Consider the following 24,795-nt stretch of genomic DNA (forward strand, 5'->3'; position numbering starts at 1 on the left):
TTGAAGAAACTTTGATGTGACTATGACAGTACACATTATATAGCATAGGATAAATCTAAAGTAATAACATGTAAAATAACCATATTTAAATCTAATATTGATTGATATTATTTTTATCCACAAATATTCCCATTTATAGCACTAAATAAAGTACTAATAATGTACTAAATTAAAAGCGAATCTATGAAAACAGTGAGAAGTCTTCTTAAGATAAACACTTTCCTAAACTGTTGGTTTATATGCGATGGTTTATATATAAATTTAAACCGATGACCCCCATTTTTATTGCATTAGTTGCACTTTACAAATAATGCGTAAGTTCCAAATTTTTAGTATATATATTGAAAAAGAAATAAAGTTTTTCTAATAAAAACTTTTTCGATATAAATTAAATTTTGTGTATTTTCTTATATTAATAAAAGTAAATTTTGTACCAAAACGAAAACACTTTTCCGCTTGTTCAGTTATTATTGCAGTTATAGAATTTAAGGGTCCACTTTAGGTCAATCCGTCAAACAATCAGAGCCTGTTCTCGAAAATTTTGTGTGCAATATTTTGTTAGAATAGCTCGAAAATTGAGAGAGTAGTTTAGAATGAAACAGACATACGGACAGACGGACATGACTAAATGAACTGAGCTTTTTGAGTTTATCAAGAATATATCACTTTTTAGAGATCTAGGACGTTTACTTCAATGCGTTCCAAAAATCTTGACAAATCTTATATACATCTTTTATTGTGAAGGGTATAAAAAATAATGAAGGTCTATTGTGAGTAATTTTCAATGTTTTTTAAAGTTCACTTGACAATATTTTAAATACTTCTAATACACACTTTATTAATTGGTTATTAATCAAGTTTTGAAGCCTTTTTAGAGTTAATGCATGTGAGCACTTTTATTCTTTGATATCTGGTGGGTTTCTGCAGAGTACCAACCATTTCACTGACTAATTTCAGTATACTTCAATCTGTTAAGATGTGATATTAGGATTAGGATGATCGATAATTAGGACTAGTTTGTTTTCTTTCAACACTTCTAGAACTGTGAATCCATCAGTGTTCTGCTGTTCTTATTGTTTTTATATATCTATATATATATATATATATATTAATATATAAGTATTGTATATTAAATGAAACGAAAGAATATGTAGTCTAGACTAATGTCTTGTAAACAATAATATAATAGATTAAGATATTTCCACATATACATGGAATTTCTTAAGTACGGCTAAAATCATGAACCCTAGAGTATTTTCAGAAATAAATGTATATGGAAATTCCTATTTTCGACCAAATTGACGACCTTTAAATTGATAAAATGTTAAGCGCATAAATATGTCTCCGGCACGCATGTGCAGTGAAATAACCTTTTTTCATCTCTCGAAACACATGCGCTAGGTATACTCTCCAGCATAGTCGGCTTACAATTCATCCCTTATTTCTGAGAATGTTAATACATCGATTAGTTTAGTCATTTTGTATAAATACTATGAGACTTTAAAAACAACGTTAGTGTCTCACAAATACGCGACGAAGGTGCAACAATTTATTTAACACAAACCGTTTCGTTCGTTCGGTAGTTCGTTTTTTTTGTTTTTTTTACATTAGTTGACAAATAAACCCACCAACCAAAAAATTTAATTTTGTTTTTATGGTGAATTTTGCGAAAAAAAAAAAAAATTCCTCTTAAGCTAAAAATTTCCCTTTCCCACATCGTCGTAGCTTACAGTGTTTCGCCTCGAAGCAAACACAAACGCAAACGCAAATTAAAAACAACACTGATAAGAAAGAGACTTGCTTCCATATAAGAGCGGCAACAATACAAGAAATTCGAACAGAAGGCAAAAAACTTATTTCTAATTCATTTGTTTATTTTCTATAGGAAAAATTCCATCTAAAGTGCAATTTACAAAAGTTTGTTATTAAAAACAAATTTTACAAATATTACAAATATTACAAGGAACTTAAATAATTCTTCGTGTGTGCTTTATAAATTAATTAATTGCTAAAATAACTGTGAAATATCTACATACAAAAAAAAAAAATAAATTAAATAAAAACTGTTATTAAGAAATAATTTATTAATTTCAAAATAAAAAAAATACCAAAAATCAAAATTAAACAACAACAACAACAAAATGTCGAGCTCAGCAACAAAAACAACAAGTGATAATAAGAAAAAGGAAGAATTAGAAGATTGTAGATGTAGTAGAGTAGCTACTGATACTACTCCACAACAACAACAACAACAACAATATCAAAAACACCAATTGAATGTATTTGAATCTAATAGTAAAAAACCATCGTCCTCCACATTTGATGCAAATCTGAAATCAACATCAACAATAGCCACAACATTTGAAGACAACGAAGGAGCTTATAAAAAGGAAAAAGAATTGGATAGTGCCAACGCTCAAGTAACAGAATCAGGCGATTCTGGTTTTATATCTGGACCACAGACGCAATCATCAATTGACGAAGACGAAGGCGAAGGCGCTATTGGTAGTGGTAGTGGTGGTGGCGGTGTACAAAAATTTAATATTATTGAAAAATCCCACCAACAACATTATCAGCCACCACCTAACAAGGAAGAGGAAAAAGTTATTTTGGACTCGGGCTGTATTGACGAAGAAGATTTTGTCGAAGACGATTACGAAGTGCCAATTAACGAAGAAAAACGCCAAATAAGCGAGCAACAACAACAAGTTCAACGCGAACACTCAAACACAACAGTTGCAACTGCAATACCCTCTTCAAACACCGCTGATCAAATGATACTTAAACAGAATGTTGATGCTGGCATGTCGGAATGGTTTTGTAATCTTAGCTTGGATACAGATGGACAACCACGTCCACAACATTTATCACAGCACCAACAACAACAACAACAACAGCAGCAGCAACAACAGATAGCTGGTGGTATAAATAATTTGAATACGGTTAGGCGTAGATCGGCTACCAGTACTATACTTTCAACACCGACATTAGTAACTGGCAATTATAATCAAAATCAAAATCCAAGCATAAATAGACCCCAACAACAACAACAACAAGCATCTGGAAATACAACTGCTATAACAACACCCACAACACCAAATTTAACATCCTCAAATGCATGGGAACAGTTCTATCAACAAGACGATGATGGGGATACGTAAGTGAATTTCATTCTTTTCCTTAAGTAGAAATATTTAAAGGTCCACTTAAAATATTAACCAAAAAGCATTTAAGTAGTTATCTTAATCAAATATAGTTAAAAGTCAATAAGTGTAAATTTAGTTAGGAGTTGTAGTTACAGTTGTAGTTAATCTTGGAATAGTTCTATTAGAAAACTTACATATTTAAAAGAAAAAAAATTAGTTACTTCACATTGAACTTTACAATAAGTTATTAGGAATTTTATTTAAGATTAAATTAAATTTTAAATAAAATTAAATAAAAAAATACTTACAGCTTTGAAAAGATTTTTCAAAAATGATATAAAATATACTTAAAGTAATGAACAGATTAAAATAAATAATAGATAAAAATAAAATAATAGATACTTATAAATTTTCTACAAAATTTGGTTTTAAAAAAAAAATCTGTCTGCTTTTAAAATTATCAAAAAATTTACAAAATTTGACAAAATTTGTCGAACATTGTGAGCTGCTTTTTTTTGAAAGTGATTTTCAAAATTTTGGAAAGTACATATTTTAATAAAATATGTTGTTTGTCTCATCTGAGCCAATTAAACTTTATCATCTAACCATAAACTTCAAAACCCTTAAAATGAATTTTCTGCGAAATGTGCTACTAACACAAAATGATTCAGTTTCGGTTTAACCCAATAACCTAAAGCCTGCTTACTCATAAGTTCGATGTTGTAGTTCTTAAAAGCTGATATTCACTTCCTATCATTTAAATCATTTTCAGTGATTAATTATATATTACTCAAATATTAAGTAAAAACCATAACGTGAGACTTACTTAATCAGAAATCAATTGATAAGTGCAGGATTGAGTGATGCGTACAGTATGCATTTCCTTATAAATGCCATTCCAAATTAAGATATAAATTAAGATTCCTAATGAAAAATTAATAATGCTGTAGTTTTAATTTACCTGTAATTCATGTATAATGGATATTAACAATACGTTTGCAATATAAGATAGCTATATATATATAGTTACTCAGTAAATATGAGCAGATATTTTTTTTTTTATTGAATTAGATAAAATGCCGAATGCTATTATTTATTAGTCACATATATATATCTAAATCCCCTTATTTTGTTTTAATTTTAAGGATTTATAAATAATATTGCTTTTTAAAAGCTGAATAGATGTGATGAAGGTTTTTAATTATAGCTGGTCTAATTCCTTCATTGAATGTCAAGTTTTCAGTTTTTACTTAGTTGAAATCAAATTGATTAAATATATATATTAAAAAATAATATAATTATTAAATAAATAAATTAATTAATTAATAAACAAATAAATAAATTAATTAAATAATGTATGAATAAATAAATTAATAATTAATTAATATATAAATGAATGAAAACTTAATAAAAAATAAAAATAATTAATTAATAAACAAATACATTATCTGATTTATAAATAAATAAAATATTAATAAAAAAATTAATGAATTAAAATATAAAGTAATAAAGAAATTAATAAGCAAGACAAAAAATAAATAAAATAAAATAAATAAATTAATATATAAATATATTAAAAGATAAGTTAATAACTAAATAAAATAAGTTTTAAGTAAATAAGTTAATAAAAAAAATAAGTAATACACAAAAATTAAACAAATTAATAAATAAATTAGTAAATTAATTAAAAAATGAATTAATAAATAAATTAATAAATAAATTAATAAATAATTATTTAAATAAATTAATAAATAATTATTTAAATAAATTAATAAATAAGTAACTAAATAAAATAATAAGTAAGTTAATAAAGAAATTAATAAGCAAGACAATAAATAAATATTATAAAATAAAAAATAAATTAATAAATAAATAAATTAAAAAATAAGTTAATAATTAAATAAAATAAGTTTTGAATATATAAGTTAATAAAAAATAATAAGTAATACACAAAAATGAAATAAATTAGTAAATTAATTAAAAAATGAATTAATAAATAAATATTTAAATAAATTAATAAATAAGTAACTAAATAAATTAATAAGTAAGTTAATAAATAAATTAATAAGAAAGACAATAAATAAATAAAATAAATAAATAAATAAATTAATAAATAAACTAATAAATAAATCAATAAATAAATCAATAAATATATGAATAAATAAATTAATAAATGAATAATAAATGAAGTAATAAAATAAAATTTATAAATTAATATATAAATATATAAATAAATGTATAAATAAATAAAAATGTGAATAAATTCTTTATTAAAAAATAAATATGCACATAAATATGCCTTTTCCTTTACAACTTTCTATATATTAATATCATTTTTATGCTAATAAGCCCTTAAGTTGTAAATGATAAATATAAAAATAAAACAATATAAAAGATCAAATTTAATTTTGAAACTATTTACAAAGCCTTAACTTCAGAGACTATTATTTGCAACTGATAGGTTTAGTATCTATGATATAGTTAGATACTAAAGATTTAACAATGTTTTAGTTCAGTATGAATAATCTAAAAATTCCATTTCTTTCGCTCAAGACGTCTTGACTTGTAAATAGAAAGTGAATTTATCCTTAAAATTTACATATTTATTCCATAATTCTTCGTTGTGTATTTGTATATTTTATTAATAGCCTGTTTGAAACTACAAATAGTTAAAGACCTATAACCATCTAAATGCAGTTGTTGTTACCAATTTTTTTATTAGAATTTTCCCTCACTGTCCAAAATGAAAATTCACTTAAAATCTCTTTCTTAAATTTGCTTCCTTGCACTGGTATCAATGTTGCAATTTTCAATTTTGGGAAAATACCGAAAATACCTGTGTGAAGGCGTTGCAGGTGCTTACACTGTAGACAGGTAAGGATTAAACATATTACAATAGGGCAAGATACATAAGGTTACAGATTTACTACAGGTGTACATGTATTTAAACGTTTTTTTTGTTTTGCACAAATGGATTTTCCGAAAAACAGGTGAATAAAAATTGATTTGATGGATATATGAAATGGTCCTCTCTGTTGTTTAAGATACCTGTCTTATGTACTTATAGGCATGTATGTGTGATGTTGTAGTATTGTAAGCTGACAAAATATGTTGCTGTCGTGTTTATTATACATATATATATATATAACCTACATTTTAATTAATATATATTTATTTATATTTATAATAGATATCTTATATTTATTTATAATATATATATTTTTGTTTAGTTATTGTTATAGAAATTCTTATAATATATTATCTTAGAATACATTATGTGTATAGAATATTTTATTTTATTTAACAAAATATGAAATAAAATTGTATTTTTTCGATATATTTTTAGAACATTGCATTTGGCATGCATTCATGGATATGTCGGTGTTGTAGCTGCCCTCATACGCATGGCTCCACATCCGTGCCTGTTTAATATAAAAAATGATCTATCACAAACGCCTTTACATCTCGCTGCCCTTACAGCTCAACCAAAAATTTTACGCATGTTATTAATAGCTGGAGCTGACGTAAGTATTCGCAATGTGTATTCATTTTCGCAAAAAAAAGATAAAACTAACTTATATTAAAATCAATATTTAAAATGAATAGATTCAAAACCATTTTGAATGTTTCTCCTCAACATTTCTTGTAATATAAATTTTGTTTAACAGCCTTACAGTTTATTCACATGACATTAATTAGTTTTCATTAACAGCTGATCTTAATTAAGTTGTTGTTATTTACCAAAAGTAAGTTCTGAAGTCTATTTCCGTTTTTATTTTTTGATATAAACCCCTTCTTTTCTAAATTTCTTACCCATTCACGTAAAGAATTGCTTGCTGATTATAACTAGTAAAAACGCTGTGTGAATAACAAGATCCCGATATCCTTGTCTGAATCTTAATTAACTTTTGCTTTGTGAATAGGGTATGATTTCTTGATATAGTATACAGTACCTTAGTAAAATATTTCACAGCTTCAGATAGATTTCAATAAAAGCAGTAATTGTGGTTTATTAATATGTAATTTAATATTATATTAAACACAATATTTTATATGGTATTAAATATAGTAATTTATATTATCTTATATTTAATATTTTATATTATATTAAATGTAATATTTTATATAATATTAAATATAATATTTGATATAATATTATAATTTATATTCAATATTATATTAAATATTAATCAAAATAATATATCCAGCTTTAAATAAATCTAAATAAAAGGAGCAATTAAATTTAATACTAAATAGTATATTAAATGTTATACTAAATATTATATATAATATAAAATTTATATTATATTTTCTGCGTTAAGCTTATTTCAATTTTGTTTAAAGATGGTTAATTTGTAAAATCAGATATCTTTTTATAAAAACAAATATGTATATATCTATTGTTTTATAGTAAAACTTACTTCAACTTCAGTTTATTTATTTTGTTATAATATATATGTATATATAAATAAATAAAATTATAATTTTCGATTTGCTTCTATCTCTGTCTTTGTAGCCAACCATACGTGATCGTCACGGTAATACGGCATTGCATCTCTCTTGCATTTCGGGAGAGGAGCAATGTGTACGTGCGTTAACTATAAAAATAAGTGCATCCGAAATAAATGAAGCACATCGTTTATATGGTCACAGGTCCAATGATAAAACTGTCTCCTACTTAAGTTGTGCTCGTTTACCATCCGATTTGGAAATACGTAACTATGATGGTAAGTTCTTTTATTTAACATCTTTTTTACATAATAAAAAGAAAATATTTTATTAAAAACCCCGAAAAATTTTTAAAGAAAGCTTATGATATCGAATAATCACTATTCTTGAAGAATATATCCAAGTTGGTTTTCCCTATTTCCAAAGAAATTTAATATAAGATTATTACCTTGTTTTTCAGTTTTCTTCAACATATGACAATATAAATATAACAATTATAATTATAATTCTTGCCAGATCAGATCTATATAATATGTTTATAAAATTAACACTGTCGAGTGAGGATTTTAGAGTGCCTTATAATTGTCTTATTTAATTGATTTGAACAAACCTCATTATGTCTAAATGAACCTTGACTAAATCGCGTACTACAGAAATTTTTGCAATTTAAGTTCTTGCTTTATAAAGGCAAATGCAAGTTAATGAAGCAAAGAATTAAATATGCATCTCATATGCAACAGCAGCAACACGTCTATTAAAATCGGCTGCGGCAAAAATATATTTTGGCAGATTTGCCAAAATATTTAATATAAAGGCGATAGTAAAATTGTCTACGCCCATACAGACATTTGGTTTTTTTAACAAAAATTTATAGGTCTAGTGCCAGATTTTAAAATTAAACTCATCTGCTATGTGTGTTTAAATATACATTATTTGCGCCATTCCGAAGTCGACGTCCCGACGCTTGGCTAGCCATGGGCATAGACTCTTGTCTATTTAGCCACGTAAATATCGTAAGAATCGTAAAAATTTTGAAGGCATTTCGAAATAAAAATATATGTAAAGAGATATAAATACATATGGTCACTATATATTGTATATATATATATTTATTCGAGAGTCTTCGGTGCATCTGTACAAATTTCTATTGAAAATATTTCGCCAGAATTTGTTCGTTAATAGAATTTAAAATTAATTTATGCCAAATGAAATTTTCCGCTTAGTTGTCGTTGTGTGGTTTTACGTACGCGGGTCTCCATATACCTCATAGGTTTGTGTGTGATGTGTATTTGGTGCGTCGGTTTTTCTCGCCTCACAGCAGTCAGTTGGTCTTAAAGAAATTGGAAATATATCCAAAAAAAAAAAAATGTGTGTATTTCTAGCGAATTTTTGTTATAAGCAAATAGCCAAATGTTGTTTGTTGCTTTCATAGAAAATAAAACAACCAAATGAGATATATATTATATATTATAAATGTTTATATTTAAAAAGAAAATTGTTTATATGTATATTTAAAAATAACAGTTTTGAATTTTTTATGTGTGTTGTCTGCTTTTACGTCAGCAACGGCAAGGTTTTCCTTTGAATTTTTTACTTTGTTTTATATTTAATGCCAAAATAATTTCAATTTAATTTTGTTAAAATAAATTCTTTGTTTTATATTTTTTTTATTGAATTTTTAGTCACTTTTTTTAAAATGTTTAAATTTGAATTTTAAAAATATTTCTTTGATTTTGCATTTATTTTGATATAGCAAAATTATTTAGTGATTTTCTACTCGCAATAATTTCAAATAATAAGTTTTCGATAAAAGTTTTTCTATTAGTATTAGTATTACTATTAATATTAGTATTACTATTAGTATAAGTACTAAATCAGTAAATTTAAAAAAATTAGTGGAAAATACCTTAAGATGTAAAAATCTTTTCACATAAATTAGGCTGCTATATTTATATTTAAAGAAGTATATAAATTTCTGTTACAAATACTGATTCTATATAATAAAAAAAATATAAAAGCATATAAAAAACATATTTTTATTTTCTTCAATTAAATAAACGTCACTTGCAAATACTGAATCCATATAATAAAGAAAATAAAAGAAAAACAAATAAAAAATATATTTATTTATTTTATATAAATGCCACTTACGAATACTGATTCTATATAATAAAAAATAAAAAAAAGTTAAAAACATTTAAATAAAAAAATAATAAAAAATAAAATAAAAACAACAATAAAGAATAAAATAAAAAAAAATAATAAAAAATAAAATAAAAAAATAACAAAAAATAAAATAAAAATGAAATAACAATTAAAATAAGTGAGAGAATAGAATAACTAAATAAGTCAAATAAATAAATAAATTATAATATGTTGATTAGCATTTTAATATAATATTTAGGTCCTGGTGGTGACTTTAGACTTAAGTCGAAATATCGATGAAGTCAGAATTATTGTAAAATTATCCTGGATCCTTTTTTCTAATTTTTTTTTAACAACAATAAAATTCTACCAATTAGGCTGCAAAAACACTTTAATAAATAAATGATAAAATTATATTAACAATTAAACAAATAATTAAATAATTATACAAATAATTATATTAATAAACTAATATATAAATTAGTTTATTTAATAAATTAAATGAATAAATTACTTAATAAGTATATAAATAATTATAAAATTTTTATGAATAAATATTTATACAAATAAATTAAGAGGTATACAAATAAATATTAAAAATATAAATAAATATATTATATAAATAAATAAATAGTTATAAAAATAACTAAGTAATTATATAAAAAAAATAATAAATAAACCAACAAAAAAAATTTTAAGTATCAAGTAAATTTTATTTAACAATTAATAACAAATATATATATATGTGTATTTGTGTTAATATTATTTATATATAAATAAATAAATAATTATATTAATAAATAATTAATTATATTAATAAATAAATAGTTATATTAACAAATGGTTATGTAAATAAATAAGTATTAAAATAATATATAAATCAATACATAAAAAAATATTAAATTTCGAATTAATTTTTATGTGGTATAATATAATTTGTAATTATAAACAAAATAAAATAATAAATAAATGGTTAAATAAATAAAAAAAAAATAAATTTCAATTAAGTTTTATTTAATAAATAAAAATATATGTATAAGCCAGTTTATTTATAATTTTGACCATTATTTAAATAATTTTTAAATACCTTTTTGTATTAAATAATAAATATTAAATTAAAATATTTAGATTTCATGTTTTTCATGTAGGTTATAATGCTATAATAAAATTAAAAATTATGATTTTTATTAGTTATCAAAAATATCTGCAAAATTAAACGTCTTATATGGTAAATACTCCAAAGACGCAATTTAAGTATCACGAAAGAAATATTATATATTATTTTGCCATGAACTTACTCCTTAATTTACATGTGTAATGACCGAAATTGTCGTTGCCGGGTCTATAGTCTATGGAAATATATTATATTTACGTTGTAACTTTACAAGGTCGTAGTAAAATCGATTAAACAAAATATTTATTTTGCTATTTATAAGTTGAAATAAAAGGTTAAAGCAACAAACTTAAAATTTTTTTATTTTAATAATATTTAGGTTACCTTAGTAGCTTTGATAATACTACTAAGGTATGAAGAAAAAAATCGCAAAAAGTAGATTTCGTGAAGGCACACAACTAAAACTATTGATACTACATAGACGACTCCATAAAAAAGTAGCAAAAACCAATTCACGCTTGTGCATAAATTAGATATTTTTTAAATAAAATACAAAATTTTGTATGTTTCAAAAACTTTTACAGTTTGCTTACAAGTTTAATAACCTTTTGACAGTATGACATAGCCAACTTCAGCCCAATATCTCCAGTAAACGCATGGACGATAGTCCATTTGGCAGGTTATTTTGACAAAAGGTGTTTGACGACAAACTTTTACTTTTGTATGGTTTTTTTTGTAAGTTTGTATATTATTCATATACTCATATATATATATATATATATATGTACATATTTGCTATAGTTTATTAACTATAAGCTATAGGCCTGCATATATAAGCGGTCATACATGTAACAATTTCAACGCAATTTTAGCGCAAATTTCTATGTACATACCATACATGTCAATATGTTAATATTTAAATAAAAAGATGAGTTTTTGTTTTTGTTTATGCAATTGTGGTATTTTATATCATTTTTTATCGGAATTTTTAATATTCGGTAGGTGGGACTCTTTAATGAATAACATGCGGAATAACCAAAATGTTTCAATACTTAGGTGACTTTGAACTCACAGATTTGTGGTTCAGTTTACATATATGGTGTGGTGTGGTTATTGTTATATAGCGTTATGTAGCGCAATAAATAATTTAATAAATAAAGAAGATTTTATATGAAGTGTTAATAGTAGTGCTTCAAAGTGTTGACTGCTGCTTATAGGTCTGTAATCAAAAATGTACTACGGAGAGGGTGGGACTTTCAGATATTTACATATATGTATTTACAGTAATATAAAAAATTTTTATCTTATTAAACAGCAATGATGTATCTATAAAGAATTTATATTTAAAAATTTTTTTCTCTCTTTACTAGTATTTTTTCTTATTAGAATTATTTTATATTAGAAGTGTTCGTTTTTAGAATTTCTTATTATTAGAATTAATGTAATATTATGAAAACCCGGTCAGTGAACCAAACGCAACACCACATACAATTACTCTACTTACCACTCTATTCTCAACCAGTTAAGCTTACCATTACATACATACCTATATATAGTCTATCGATTTATATTGCAAGGGGTCTTCAGTTTCTCAAGCCTCTGAGGTTATGTATATTTCAAACAATGTCACTGCGTTATTTTCAATTTATTTTACTTTAACTTATTGATTTACTTTTTATAGAAATAAATTTTATAAAATAAATCACAAATACAAACTATAAAATTATAAAACAGTCCTTTGTGAAGGTTCAAAAACTTAAAGTGATTATTTTTTTTTTTTTTTCAAACTCTTTATATGACTTCTTAGTATAGAATAGTATTCCTTGGAACATGGATTGAGAACAATTGCTTTAGTCTATTATCACTGTGACTTTATGCCAACGCTTTATTCTTTTACATTTTTAATTCTTTCAATACTTATTCGATTTATAAATTGCACTTTCGCATATACCCATTGACATCTGACAATATTTTATTCGAGTTATAGAGAAATTCTAATTAATTGTATATAATTTGCTCTTTAAAACCCTGATACACTCCATCGAGTTATAGAAGTTGGAGTTATGGAAGTTTGACTGTAGTTCTATTCCTTTTACATTATTTTTGCTAAACTTAAGCGGTTTCTTTGAGATCATATGAGTAGGTATATACATTCGTTAATGCATGCATAGCATAATTATTTAAATAAATGTACATACGTTAAATATTTGAAATACCACTTTGTATTAAAATAATTAACTATACTCCATACATTTGATCTATATTATATATCATTATATATGTGAAATCATGTCTACCTTCTTGAATGCTCTGAGTTTAATTATTTAATTAAATGTACATTAAGTGTTCGTAATAACACTTTGTAGTGTATTTTAATTAATATTTTAATTAGGAACACTTTAACTGACTTTATGTAAGAATAGTGTTTCCTGGAACTTAGATTGAGAACAACCGTTTTAATCTATTTTCAATTAAATTCTTTCTATATTATATATTTTTCAGATATATAATTCTAAATTGAGTTAGTTTCTGTGAAATCATGTCTACCTCCTTCAATGCTATATGAGTTTGATTATTTAATTAAATGGACGTTGAATGTTCGTAATAATACTTTATAGTGTAGTTTATAAGTTTACTATATACTATATATTGAAATACTTCTTAGCCTGATAGAAGTAGTGAAGTGTAGTGTAAAAGTTGAAATGGCATTTTATTATTATTGTTTTATTGCTTTTTTTTATTTCCCTTGTTTGTGCGTGCTAAATTAAGCTCTAGCAGGTCTGCATTTATAAACATTTATATGCTTTTCGTAAATAGTAGGCGGTGGGCCATGGAAATAACCAACAATAACCAGTGCATTTATATCATTAATTAAGAATAAGTTAGCAGAGCCAACGTGTCGTCCAAATAAAACTGAAATAACTTTTCCTCTCTTCGTCTCGTAGTATTTATTTTTACTAAAAAAAATACGAGTATATATGTATGTATGTATGTATATGTATATATGTATATTGCTCTTTAATTTCGAACATATGGTTTGGTTTTGGTGAAGTCTGAGGCTGTCGAACTGGTCTACAGACCATAACAACAGCGAAGGAGACTACGTTAATATTTGTTTTATACAAAGTATCTTTGCCATTACAAGACCAGCAAATCTAAAGCAGCAGAAGCAGTAGCGGTACAAAAAGATATAAAAACTCAATAAAAAAAAATTAAAATGCCAAAAAAAAAATCATAAATTTGTCTGTTGTGCTGTCATTATAAACGTTGCTGCTAAATATAAATATATTTGGGTTTTTCCCCAAAAAAAAGCAGCAACAAAAATGAAACAAAATTTTCAAAGCCATAACGTAAAATATATCAACTTGCATACATGTATGTATGTATCTATGTAGGTACAGAAATATATGTATATAGGCAAATGTTTGTAGATATTAACCTAAAACGAAAGATACAAAAGATACGAAAGATATGCATATATATTCATAGTATTTTAGGAAAGTATAATCGGTAATATGTGATGATGGTGGCCAGCGCTTGGAAGAATCACAAAAGTTTATAGGCAATGCAGATGTTGTCTATGACGTTTTTAAGTTGTTTGGAAAAATTTTGGTGTGATGTTTTCTGTCGATAGTTAGGGTGCTCTCTGGGTGCTTCTCCATTAAATTATTTAATTATGTCGAATCTTGGCAATCATCTGTTTGGGTTAATAATATCAATGCGATTTAATGGCAACATTGGTTATACTGTCATGTGCCATACCAAATTAACATTTTGTTATTAAAATTTCTTCATATATTTAAGTGCTAATTTTAATGTAACATTTTTCTGTCAGTTGGTTATATTTTTTTTTTATGATTTGTTTTGTTAAAAATGATTAAAACAAAAATATATATGTAAAAAGAAAAATATTATTTAACCGCAAAAAAATTGTCTGTTGCGCAAAAATCGTCTAGAAACGATAGGAATGTAGATTCTTGAAATTTTTCGTTAATATTTTTAAAACACAAAAACAAAAAAAAAATAATTATTATATTAAAAATATTTTTGTCTGTCTGTAATTAAGAAATAATTATATACTATTTAAAATTATAAAATTCACATAAATTTTAGATTTTAGTAGCAACTCAGTTTTTGCCTAATTTTAAAACTACTATGTGTGATTAAGAAATATTAAAATAAATTATTACTTTCACATGTTCACTTTAGAAAATACTAAGAAAAGTATATACATATATAAATATTCCATATATTTTATATATTTATTTATATATCTTGACAACGTCTTACTGCAACTAATATATTTAAATAAATATGTTGCAGCTTTTTATTATTTTTCAAAATAAAGTAATCATTGTTTTTTTTACTTAGTAATATTTATTTATAAATATTTTTATTAAGAATAATTTAATTCTGTTTACAAAATATTGTTATAAGAAGATATTTTAACTCTGTATCTAATTTTTGCTTTATTTTAAAATAAAATAATTAACTCTGTACTGGGTAAACTTTCCAGGACTCAGACAAAGCAAAGCACTGATAACACCGTACTCCTACAAAGACATTCTTAAACTCTCAAAATGTAATTTAAGGTTGATAACGGGTTTCATTACAGGTCATTATGGTCTGAAATATCACCTTCATAAACTACAATTATCTGCTAACTCGGAATGCAGATTATGCCTCGAAGATGAGGAAACGACCATGCACATTCTTTGTTGACTGTCCAGCTTTAATAACGCACAGAAGAAACCTGTTTTCATAAAGAATTTCTGTCACCAGAACAGATTAAGAACTCTTCTCTAGATTTAGTTCTAGACTTTATTCACAAAGCTTTAAGGGGCTTTGTTTAATCAATAGTGAAACTGGTACAATAGGTCTCTTCTGGCCGCAGTAACGGCTGTTGGGAAATTTTCACGTCTTCTCTTTTAATAAAAAGAAAATAATAATGCTCTGTTACAAAGTGCATACAATAGAACACATGCTCTATTCTAAAATAGTTTTGCAGAGATTGGTACTTAGTTGCAAAGTGTACATAGTTCAGGTATAAAAGTTATCAGCAAGAAGCTAAAAATCTATTGTTCTAACAAATGCTCTATTCTAAAATAGTTCTTCAAAGATATTCTAAAATAGTTCTTCAAAGATTGGTACTCAAAGTGTACAAAGTGTAAATGTACATAGTGCAAAGTGTACATAGTTCATTCGATTGACTGGTTTTTAGGTATAAAGTTTATCAGTAAAAAGTTACACTCGTTTGAACTGTAGTTGATACTATATAGATATCAAATGATCAACAAACAAAAAAAAAACGTTAGGACTCAGCTGCATGTATGTTAAATAATATTTGCTTGATTTCTATAGAGGTGCTATATTTTGTCAATGTACCTTCAATTGGTAGCCTTATATATGTCAATTTTTAATAGTGTTCTTTTGTGTAAGAATATCTCAATTTTCGAAATATTGTAAATTTAAACTCAACAGTAGTTTACCACTATCATGAGATACTTGAGTCGGTAAGACAATGGGCCAATAGGCCTAAGTAGATCGCCGATATAACTTAGATAATCGATCACCAAGTTAGTTACCCATGAATATTTGTCATAAATAAATTTTATTAAAGTTATTATATTAATTATAATAAAATAATTTTCATTTTATATAATAGTTATTGCTAAATAATTATTTTAATTAATGTTCTTGTTGGGATTACAAATATAATTAATTAATAGTAATTAATTAATAGTAATTATTACAAAGTAATTATTTTAATATTTATATTAACGTTTAAATATTAAGTACTTCTGTTACTCTATATGAGATGGAATTGTTTTAAATAAAGAGTTTTTTTTTTATTTAAAATTAAATAATACATAGACATTGTATTTGATGAAATATAAATCATAAAATCGATAATCTAATTTAAGGACAAACGAATCCTAAAGCAACAGGTCCTTGCGTTTAGTTGAGTTCAGTGTAAAAATATGACGACTTTAGATATAAAATGAAATTCAACTAAACTAAAGAAATAATAAAAAAAAAGATCGGCCATAGGTAAAAATACTCGTAAAGCAATAAAAGCAATAAAAGCAAAGTAAATAAGCTAAATTATGTCAATAATGAATGAAGCAAACCGAGTGCAAATGTAAATGAACATACCAGCGAACATAGTAGAAAAATTAATTTTAGCAGGGAAAATCCCAGCTGGAAAAATGCTATAAAGTGAAAAACCGAAGTGAAGTGGGTTACCTAGGCTTTGTTTGGCGCATTGTTTCGAGAATGGCATGTATGACTGACTATTAGGGGGGGCCTCTGTGGTAATGAGTGAAGTGGTGGCGCAAATGGTTGATGGTTTCTACTATATGTATATATTTTTTCGTACTGCCTTAAGTTGGCAATCGCATGTAATTTATGCTATTTTAATGAATACATTTTTTGCTACAAAAACGAGTAGAAATTTATTCTTAAAATCTATAAAAACAAAAATAAAAATAAATATAATTTTCTCATAAAACTATTTCAGTTTATAGTTTATATTATGGGAAAACACGTGCGTTTCACTAAATTTGCATAAATGCACTCACGCGCGAACCAAAATTGAAAATAAAATTTATTTTTGCTGACAATTGCGTGCAAAGTATCTGGTATCTGCGGCCATTCCCAAAGTTTCAGTGCCATTCACGATTTATTTTCCTTTACTTGAGTTAAAGTATTTCAGCAAAAGTAGATAGTAGTATATACATATTAGTATATATTAGTATTAGTATATATATTAGTATATATATTAGTATATACATTAGTATATATATTAGTATATATATTAGTATATATATTAGTATAGTATATATGATTCTATAAATTTTAAAAATTTATTAATTTATATTTATAAAAATCTAAGCCTTTTAAATGCAAATTTAAGTGACAGTAATTTCTTAAGTTATATACAATTTTTAATTAAATTGTTTTTAAAATTCTTTTATTCATTATTCATTTGAATGTGTATAGTATTTTTCGCTTATAATAAATATGTTAACAACGAATTGTCAGCTAAATTGAACCAAATCAGTAAATGCATAATTAATTTGTTAATTAATTTAATTTTTAATTAAATTAAATTATTTAATTTTTCACTTTGTTAGGACGAATTTCACTGAAATCGAACTTCGCTCAAAACAAACTTTACTGAAAACGAACTTTGCTTAAAATGAAGTTCACTTAAAACGTACTCTACTTCGCTTAAAATGAAAATCACTTAAAGCAAACTTCACTTCCAACGAAATTCACTTAAAACCAACTTCGCTTGAAGCGAACCTACACTTAATATGCTGTTTGTTTTAAACAGACTTTACTGTAAACAAACTACGCTTAAAATGAACATCGTTTCAAATGAACTTTGCTTAAACAAACTATGCTTTGGATGAACTTAGCTTAAATGAACTTTGCTTAAACGATCTATGCTTAAAATCCATTTCGCTTAAAGGAACTATACTTAAAATTAACTTAGCTTAAAGAAACTACGCTTATAATGAACTTAGCTTAAATGAACTACGCTTAAAATGAGAAATTCGCTACAAATGAACTTTGCCTAAAATTAAATTAGCTTAAAATGAACTTTGCTTAAACGAATCACGCTTATAGTAAACTTCGCTTAAAATGCACTTCGCTTAAAATGAATTTCGTTTACACTTAAGAATAGTTTAAGCGAAAAGAACTGTAGTTCCATTTATACATATTACTTTATGCTATGCTAATATATAAATAGCTTACATTATTTGTCTGAAAATTAATAATTTATGAATAAAATAATATTTTATTTTAAAATAAATTATATTTTAATGTAACTATAAATGAGGGTAATATTTAATCATATATCATATATATTTTTACATATTTACGTCATTAGCTTAATAATCAACACTCATAGAATTCTAAACCCGCATATGGACAAGGAAGTTTATTTAAATTGTTTATAACAAAGCACAGTGATATGCTCTTAGGTTTTGGGTTTCTACAAAGCCCTAAGAGCTTGTCATATAACTCATAGAATAAAAATATGATTTTTTATATGACGTTTCTAATAATGAACGTACTAGCACTGATACTGATAATGAAAAAATATGGAATTTCGCATTTTGTTAACTACCTCGGTTAAATATAGTCACAGACAAGTCAAAAACACTTCAAACTGCTAATAAAATTAATCAGTTTGATATCTCATCATGACTAAACTTGCATTAAATTTTAAGCGCTTTTTCTTTTTGATGCAATCTTTAACCTTCTTCACAACATTAATTCATTTGCTATTCGCTTATCAATATAATTTATAGTATTTGTTAATGTTTTGGGATTTCTAAAATTTTATTTTCAATATAAACACGTAAAAAATAATCAAATAATTGCGAATTGATTATTGAAAATTGTTCATAAAATTTAATAAAAATATATGACGTATTGTAAATATTATAGCGTTAATAGTGAACGTTATAAGTAAAGAGCAAATATAGATTGCTTAATTGTAATGCACGACGATATGTAACGATATATATATACAACAGTACAAATATATATATATATATATATAATATATATATATATATATATACGAAGCAATAAATGCGAGTATAACTGAGATATCAGTAACTTGTATTATTAGGGAATACCGAGTTATAAATTTCGTATATTTTTGAACATTACAAATTATAATAATTTTACTTTTTGCTGCTAATTGAAAAGGTATAAAGGTATCAACAAGTCGATAACGGATATAAACATTGGAAAAATTGTAAAAAATACTAAAAATATACGAAATGCTCTAAATTTCAATACAGTACAATGAAAAAGCCAAGCTCATATATTAACGTATGTGCCTGTGATCAAATTGCTATGTCGATAAATTTTTCTATATCTATGTACTCGTATAGATAGATTAATTGCTGCCTGAGTTTTATCGTTTTATCGTTTACTCGGTTCATTTTTATCTCGATTTTCGATTTTCGATTTAAGTGTTCAGTTCAAAATGGACAAATGTTTTGATATCTTTTGTGTTTCCCGCAAAATACTTCAATATAATATTATCAATATATTTATTTTAATTTATAATAATTTATCGCTATTTACACTATTAATTTTATTTACCTTTGTATAATTAGAAAACCCCAATTTTTCATTATCTTATATTGTTGAAGTTGAAGTAGAGATTTTCCTTTGCCAAAGATAAATAGACTTTTTGTTTCATACTGAAATGGCTTAAGTTTTTAATAAAAAAATATGAATGAAATAGTTGAGAACTTTGGAAGAATAAAAAGCCGAGCACTTACAGATGCCCATGACGTAAATGGAAGTATATTTGGTTGCTAGGGGACTAGAAATATGTATTTTAATGACGAGGCGCGCACTTGCATGTGATAAGCAGATACAGATACGCTTGTATTTTAAATTTTATAATAAAATTTAATATTCCTTAATAGCTGCAAATGCATATAAATCTGTATTAAAAATATATAGAAAAATATATATTAAAAAAAAAATTCAATATTTAAAGCTATATTTTCATAAGCAAATAAATGCTTAAATTAATAGCTAATAGTTTTGATTTTTTATTTTTATATTATATTTTTATATTATATTTTAACATTTATTTAATTTTCACACGAACTAAATTTTTGCAATAAATTATTGCTAATTAATCTATTAACGGCAGATATTTTTTCTTTTGAAAAAAGCAAATAAAATTGTCATTTTTACGTTGAATTGAATTTATTGAAATTTTTTTTTTATAAAATTTCGACTTTCAAAATTAATTTATTTTTTTAATAAACAAATTGAGAATCCCAAAAAGAATTTTCTTAGAGCTGAAACATAAAATCAGTTTTCTTTGAAAACCATTAAATATTAACTTTTGACTTTTATTATTAAATCAAATTCATAAATTCATTAATTCATAAATATAAGGAATATACTCTCAAGCTTATCTTTTAAGTAGAAATTATTTGTGTGTATACAAATTGAATTTATATAATTTACTATATATTTACAAATTTTTAAAATTTTTAAAATTTATTTAATAAACCACAAACGTACTCTTATTATGAGGACGCACACAAATAAATATATATATGTATTTTTTTCAGTAATTAAAAATTAAAAACAAAATACTAATTGCATTTAAATAAAAAATTCGCACTACGATTTAGATAACAATATACTGAAGAATGTTTTGCTTTCGATTTGTTAGATACGAGTACATAAAAATATAAAAACAGATTTCGTTTTTAAAAACATTACATAATAAATTTTATTTACGAATTACGAGTATTCGGAATTTCAGTACAGAAGTAGTTATTTTCGACTACTAGCTATAGGCATGGCACGATCACGTCATTTCAATCTTTTAAGTATGGGTATAATTATACGGAACTCTGAAACTTTGTATGGTAGCAATTTTTCAGTATGTAATTTCATTTATAATTAAGATTAACTTACAGGTCAAATTAATATTATAATTAAAGTTCCTTAACCTTTTGAAAATTATATTATAATTTACTTGTGAGCTTATTTAACATAGGGGACTTTTTGGTCGATTTTTTTACTTGATATGTACTTGTAATTTTTCAGTATTTTATTCATTCAAATTATATTTACTCATTTTATTACTTTTAGATTTCCATTTAACCTATTTTCCTAAATTTCTGATTTATAGGGAAACGGATTTTGATTTTGACTAAAATTGAAATATTATCGTGAAGTAACATTAGCATGACTTTCTCAATATTACGTTCCTAGATTAGGTTCTATAAATAGAAAAGTATATATATATATCTCATGCAACACAATAGTATTGAAATTTAACAATTAAATATAAAAATATGAATAATTAATTTAATTATTCTACAGCTGATTTATGATTCGTTCTAATATAAACATAGCAAGTGAATTTGTTAATGAACATTCACAGCAAATTAACAAAAACTCTAGAAAATATATGAACATAAAAAGTCAAGTACGACTTCTGGTTCAAATTTGGCAGGGCATGAGTTCGATTCCTGGTAGTCGCAGCCTCAAAAAATTATTTACGAATACTTAAATACAAGAATTATTCCAAGACCACTGATGATGGGTATTTGGCAATACTCGAAACAGCTGCATGGTCAGTCAAAAATTCAATTAATTAAAATAATATAAAATGATTTTTTTTTTGTTCTAGTTCTTTACTGTTCGAAAAACCTCTTTTTAAATAGAAATATATATGAATATATATATATAAAAATAATATATAACAACAATTATGAATTATTATAATAATAATATCAAAATAAAATATATATACAACTCTTATTGAAGTTTGTCGTATTACAACGGGCCATTATTTGAGCTCAACTTTGGACATAAAACCGCCACTCGAACCTAACCTAACCTATTAAAATAAGGACATCATACGGCTTATTTAGCAATACAGATTTTAAGTAATTAAGTTATCTGTCTACCTATTCCAAATTGTTAATTAAGTTGGATATGTTCACTCGTTACCTCGATATGCGCCTGATGGGAGCTAAGTAATCATTGTTTATTAATTAAATTTTATTGTAGAAATACTTTTTTTATCAATAAAAAAATTTGTTTAACAATTTTTAATTGTTTAGTGACGATTTGTTTTGTTTTTCACTATAAAGCGATTGTGACACATATTTAATTACTTCATATTTCATAATTCAATTTCTTATTTATCTATAATAATTTTATTTAAGTACAATTAAAGTTTATTAAATTTTATTGTATTTGTTGTATTATATATTTTTGGGGAAAATCCTAACCATATTACACACCTTCAGTTAACATGAATAAAATAGGCAAAAATTACAGAAATCATTGTTATTGAATTGGAAGAGACAGAGACAGTCACTGGGCTTGATGCGATAATACGGCATTACGCAGTCTCTCGTAAAAAACCAATTTAACTCACGTTAATTTTCAACGTATTGCAGTATGAGTACTACACAGGTCTCTGTCTGTGGTTTATTCGTGGATAACAAATAACAAATAACAATAACAAATAACAAAAGCAACAACTACAGAAGCTCTCCGAACATTGATATGAAAATGATTGCCATAAAATTTAATAATTGATTTTAATTTATAAGTATTTATTACTTTATAAATAATGGGGTGTATGGGAATTTCCCTCTTTGCAATAATTACTGAAGCACATTCAAGTGCAATACTCGTACAAGGGTCATTTAGTATTTATTTAAATTTCTTTAAATTCTTTTAAAAAAAAATTAAATATAATTGGCTACGGACTTTTACTTATTTTCTTATTCTTTATACAATTTATTTAAATATATTGAATTTTGTTTTTTCAATAATTAAATAATTAAATAAAAACAATAAAATTTTGTTGTTCTGATTAATCACACTTTAAAACTTTCTATTTGAAAAATAGTTTATTTCATCATATTTGATATTAAACTTAATTTTAATTATAAAAAAAATTGTGTAATTAAAATTTAATTTATAAACAAAATTTAAATTATAAATAGTTTAAATTAAAATTGTATTATGAATAAAATTTAAATTATAAATAAAATTTTAATTATAAAAAAAATTTGAATTATAAATAATTAAAATTGATATAATATTATGAATAAAATTTTAATTATAAATAAAATTTTAATTATAAATAAAATTTGAATTATAAATAATTAAAATTGATATAATATTTTGAATGAAATTTAAATTATAAATAAAATTAATTTGGTTTAACACATGAAATTCGAAAAATTTAGGTCTAACCTATAAAATTCCATATAATTAACTTTACTAAAACTACAGGAAGTAAATAACGTCACTTCAGTGCGTATTATCTATTAAATGAACTCTAACATACTCTCATCAATCGATCAGTTTTAGTGTAAATGAGATCTAGATTCTGACTCTTAGTTTTGCACTCTTAATTACTATCTTTTATATTGAACTTAACTTAATTTTAATTATTTTCAATGAATGATCGTATATTAGTCTTAATTGCTGAATGATCAAAATCAAATTTTAGTATATGTCATTTAAGTGATATATTTTTAAGATATATTAGTTCTACATCATTATATAAAATCTCTTGTTTTTTAATGTAATATTGGTTCTAATAAAACTTTAATAAAAAAAATTTATATAATTTTTTTATCCAAGTTTATAAATATGGCTAGCTTTAATTAGGTAAGGCTAAGTCAAATTGGAGGAGTAAACTAGTTCACTAAAGTTTGTTTTATTACCAAACACTTTGTTCATACGTCAAATTAAGAGAACGACTAAAAAAGATATGAAGACCGCAGTGGTTAGCGCTCGAACGATGTTAAGAAAAGTAGTATCGACTTATCATTTTAATTAGAAGTGAATCAATCTGACAAACTTGTCATTGACGTTGACTATGTTTCTAATTTTAAAGGATAATTATTCTGTTAGATGGGTAAAAAAAAATCCCTTAGATGCGTAGTCCAGCTAGTGATCAAAGCTGAAATACGTTTTTTTCTCTTCGTTATATGTCATTATGGGGCAGATTAAGTTTGATTGTATATTTTTTTACTGAATGCCATAGTATGTAGTAAATTTCTACTCCATAAATTACTTCTCTAAATACCACGAAGTTAATCTTTTGTTCTAACACTTGTCTTTATGTACTTATGTACTTTTTGCTTTTAGCTATTTCTAGATTTGGTTAGCAGTAGACAGCAATACTCATATATAGCACTAAGGTGATCGAGAACTTAGGTGAGGTCAAGTGAGAGTGAAAATCTATTCTTCATTTGGAAATAAATGCAAATTAATTCTAACTATAATAATATACTTTTAAATACCTTATAGGCTCTTAAATACCTTATATGCTTTCAAATTAGTACAAATATATTAATAATGCATTTAAGATTTTGCTAATTCGATAGTTTTTTTTTACAT

The 24,795-nt window shown here is 24.5% G+C and overlaps 1 protein-coding gene across 1 annotated transcript in view; it reads left to right on the plus strand.

Moving 5' to 3' along the window:
* The first annotated feature begins 2,094 nt into the window (after window positions 1–2,094).
* LOC119688113 (NF-kappa-B inhibitor cactus) overlaps window positions 2,095–24,795 on the plus strand; it is a 40,756-nt gene continuing 18,055 nt past the window's right edge. Inside the window, exons 1-3 of the mRNA XM_038102763.1 lie at window positions 2,095–3,157; window positions 6,493–6,670; window positions 7,663–7,873. Of these exons, the coding sequence (XP_037958691.1) occupies window positions 2,142–3,157; window positions 6,493–6,670; window positions 7,663–7,873 (1,405 nt within the window). The 5' untranslated portion in view covers window positions 2,095–2,141. The remainder of the gene's footprint in view (window positions 3,158–6,492; window positions 6,671–7,662; window positions 7,874–24,795) is intronic.

Source organism: Teleopsis dalmanni, chromosome X (genome assembly GCF_002237135.1).
Source record: "Teleopsis dalmanni isolate 2A chromosome X, ASM223713v2, whole genome shotgun sequence".
NCBI lineage: Eukaryota > Metazoa > Arthropoda > Insecta > Diptera > Diopsidae > Teleopsis > Teleopsis dalmanni.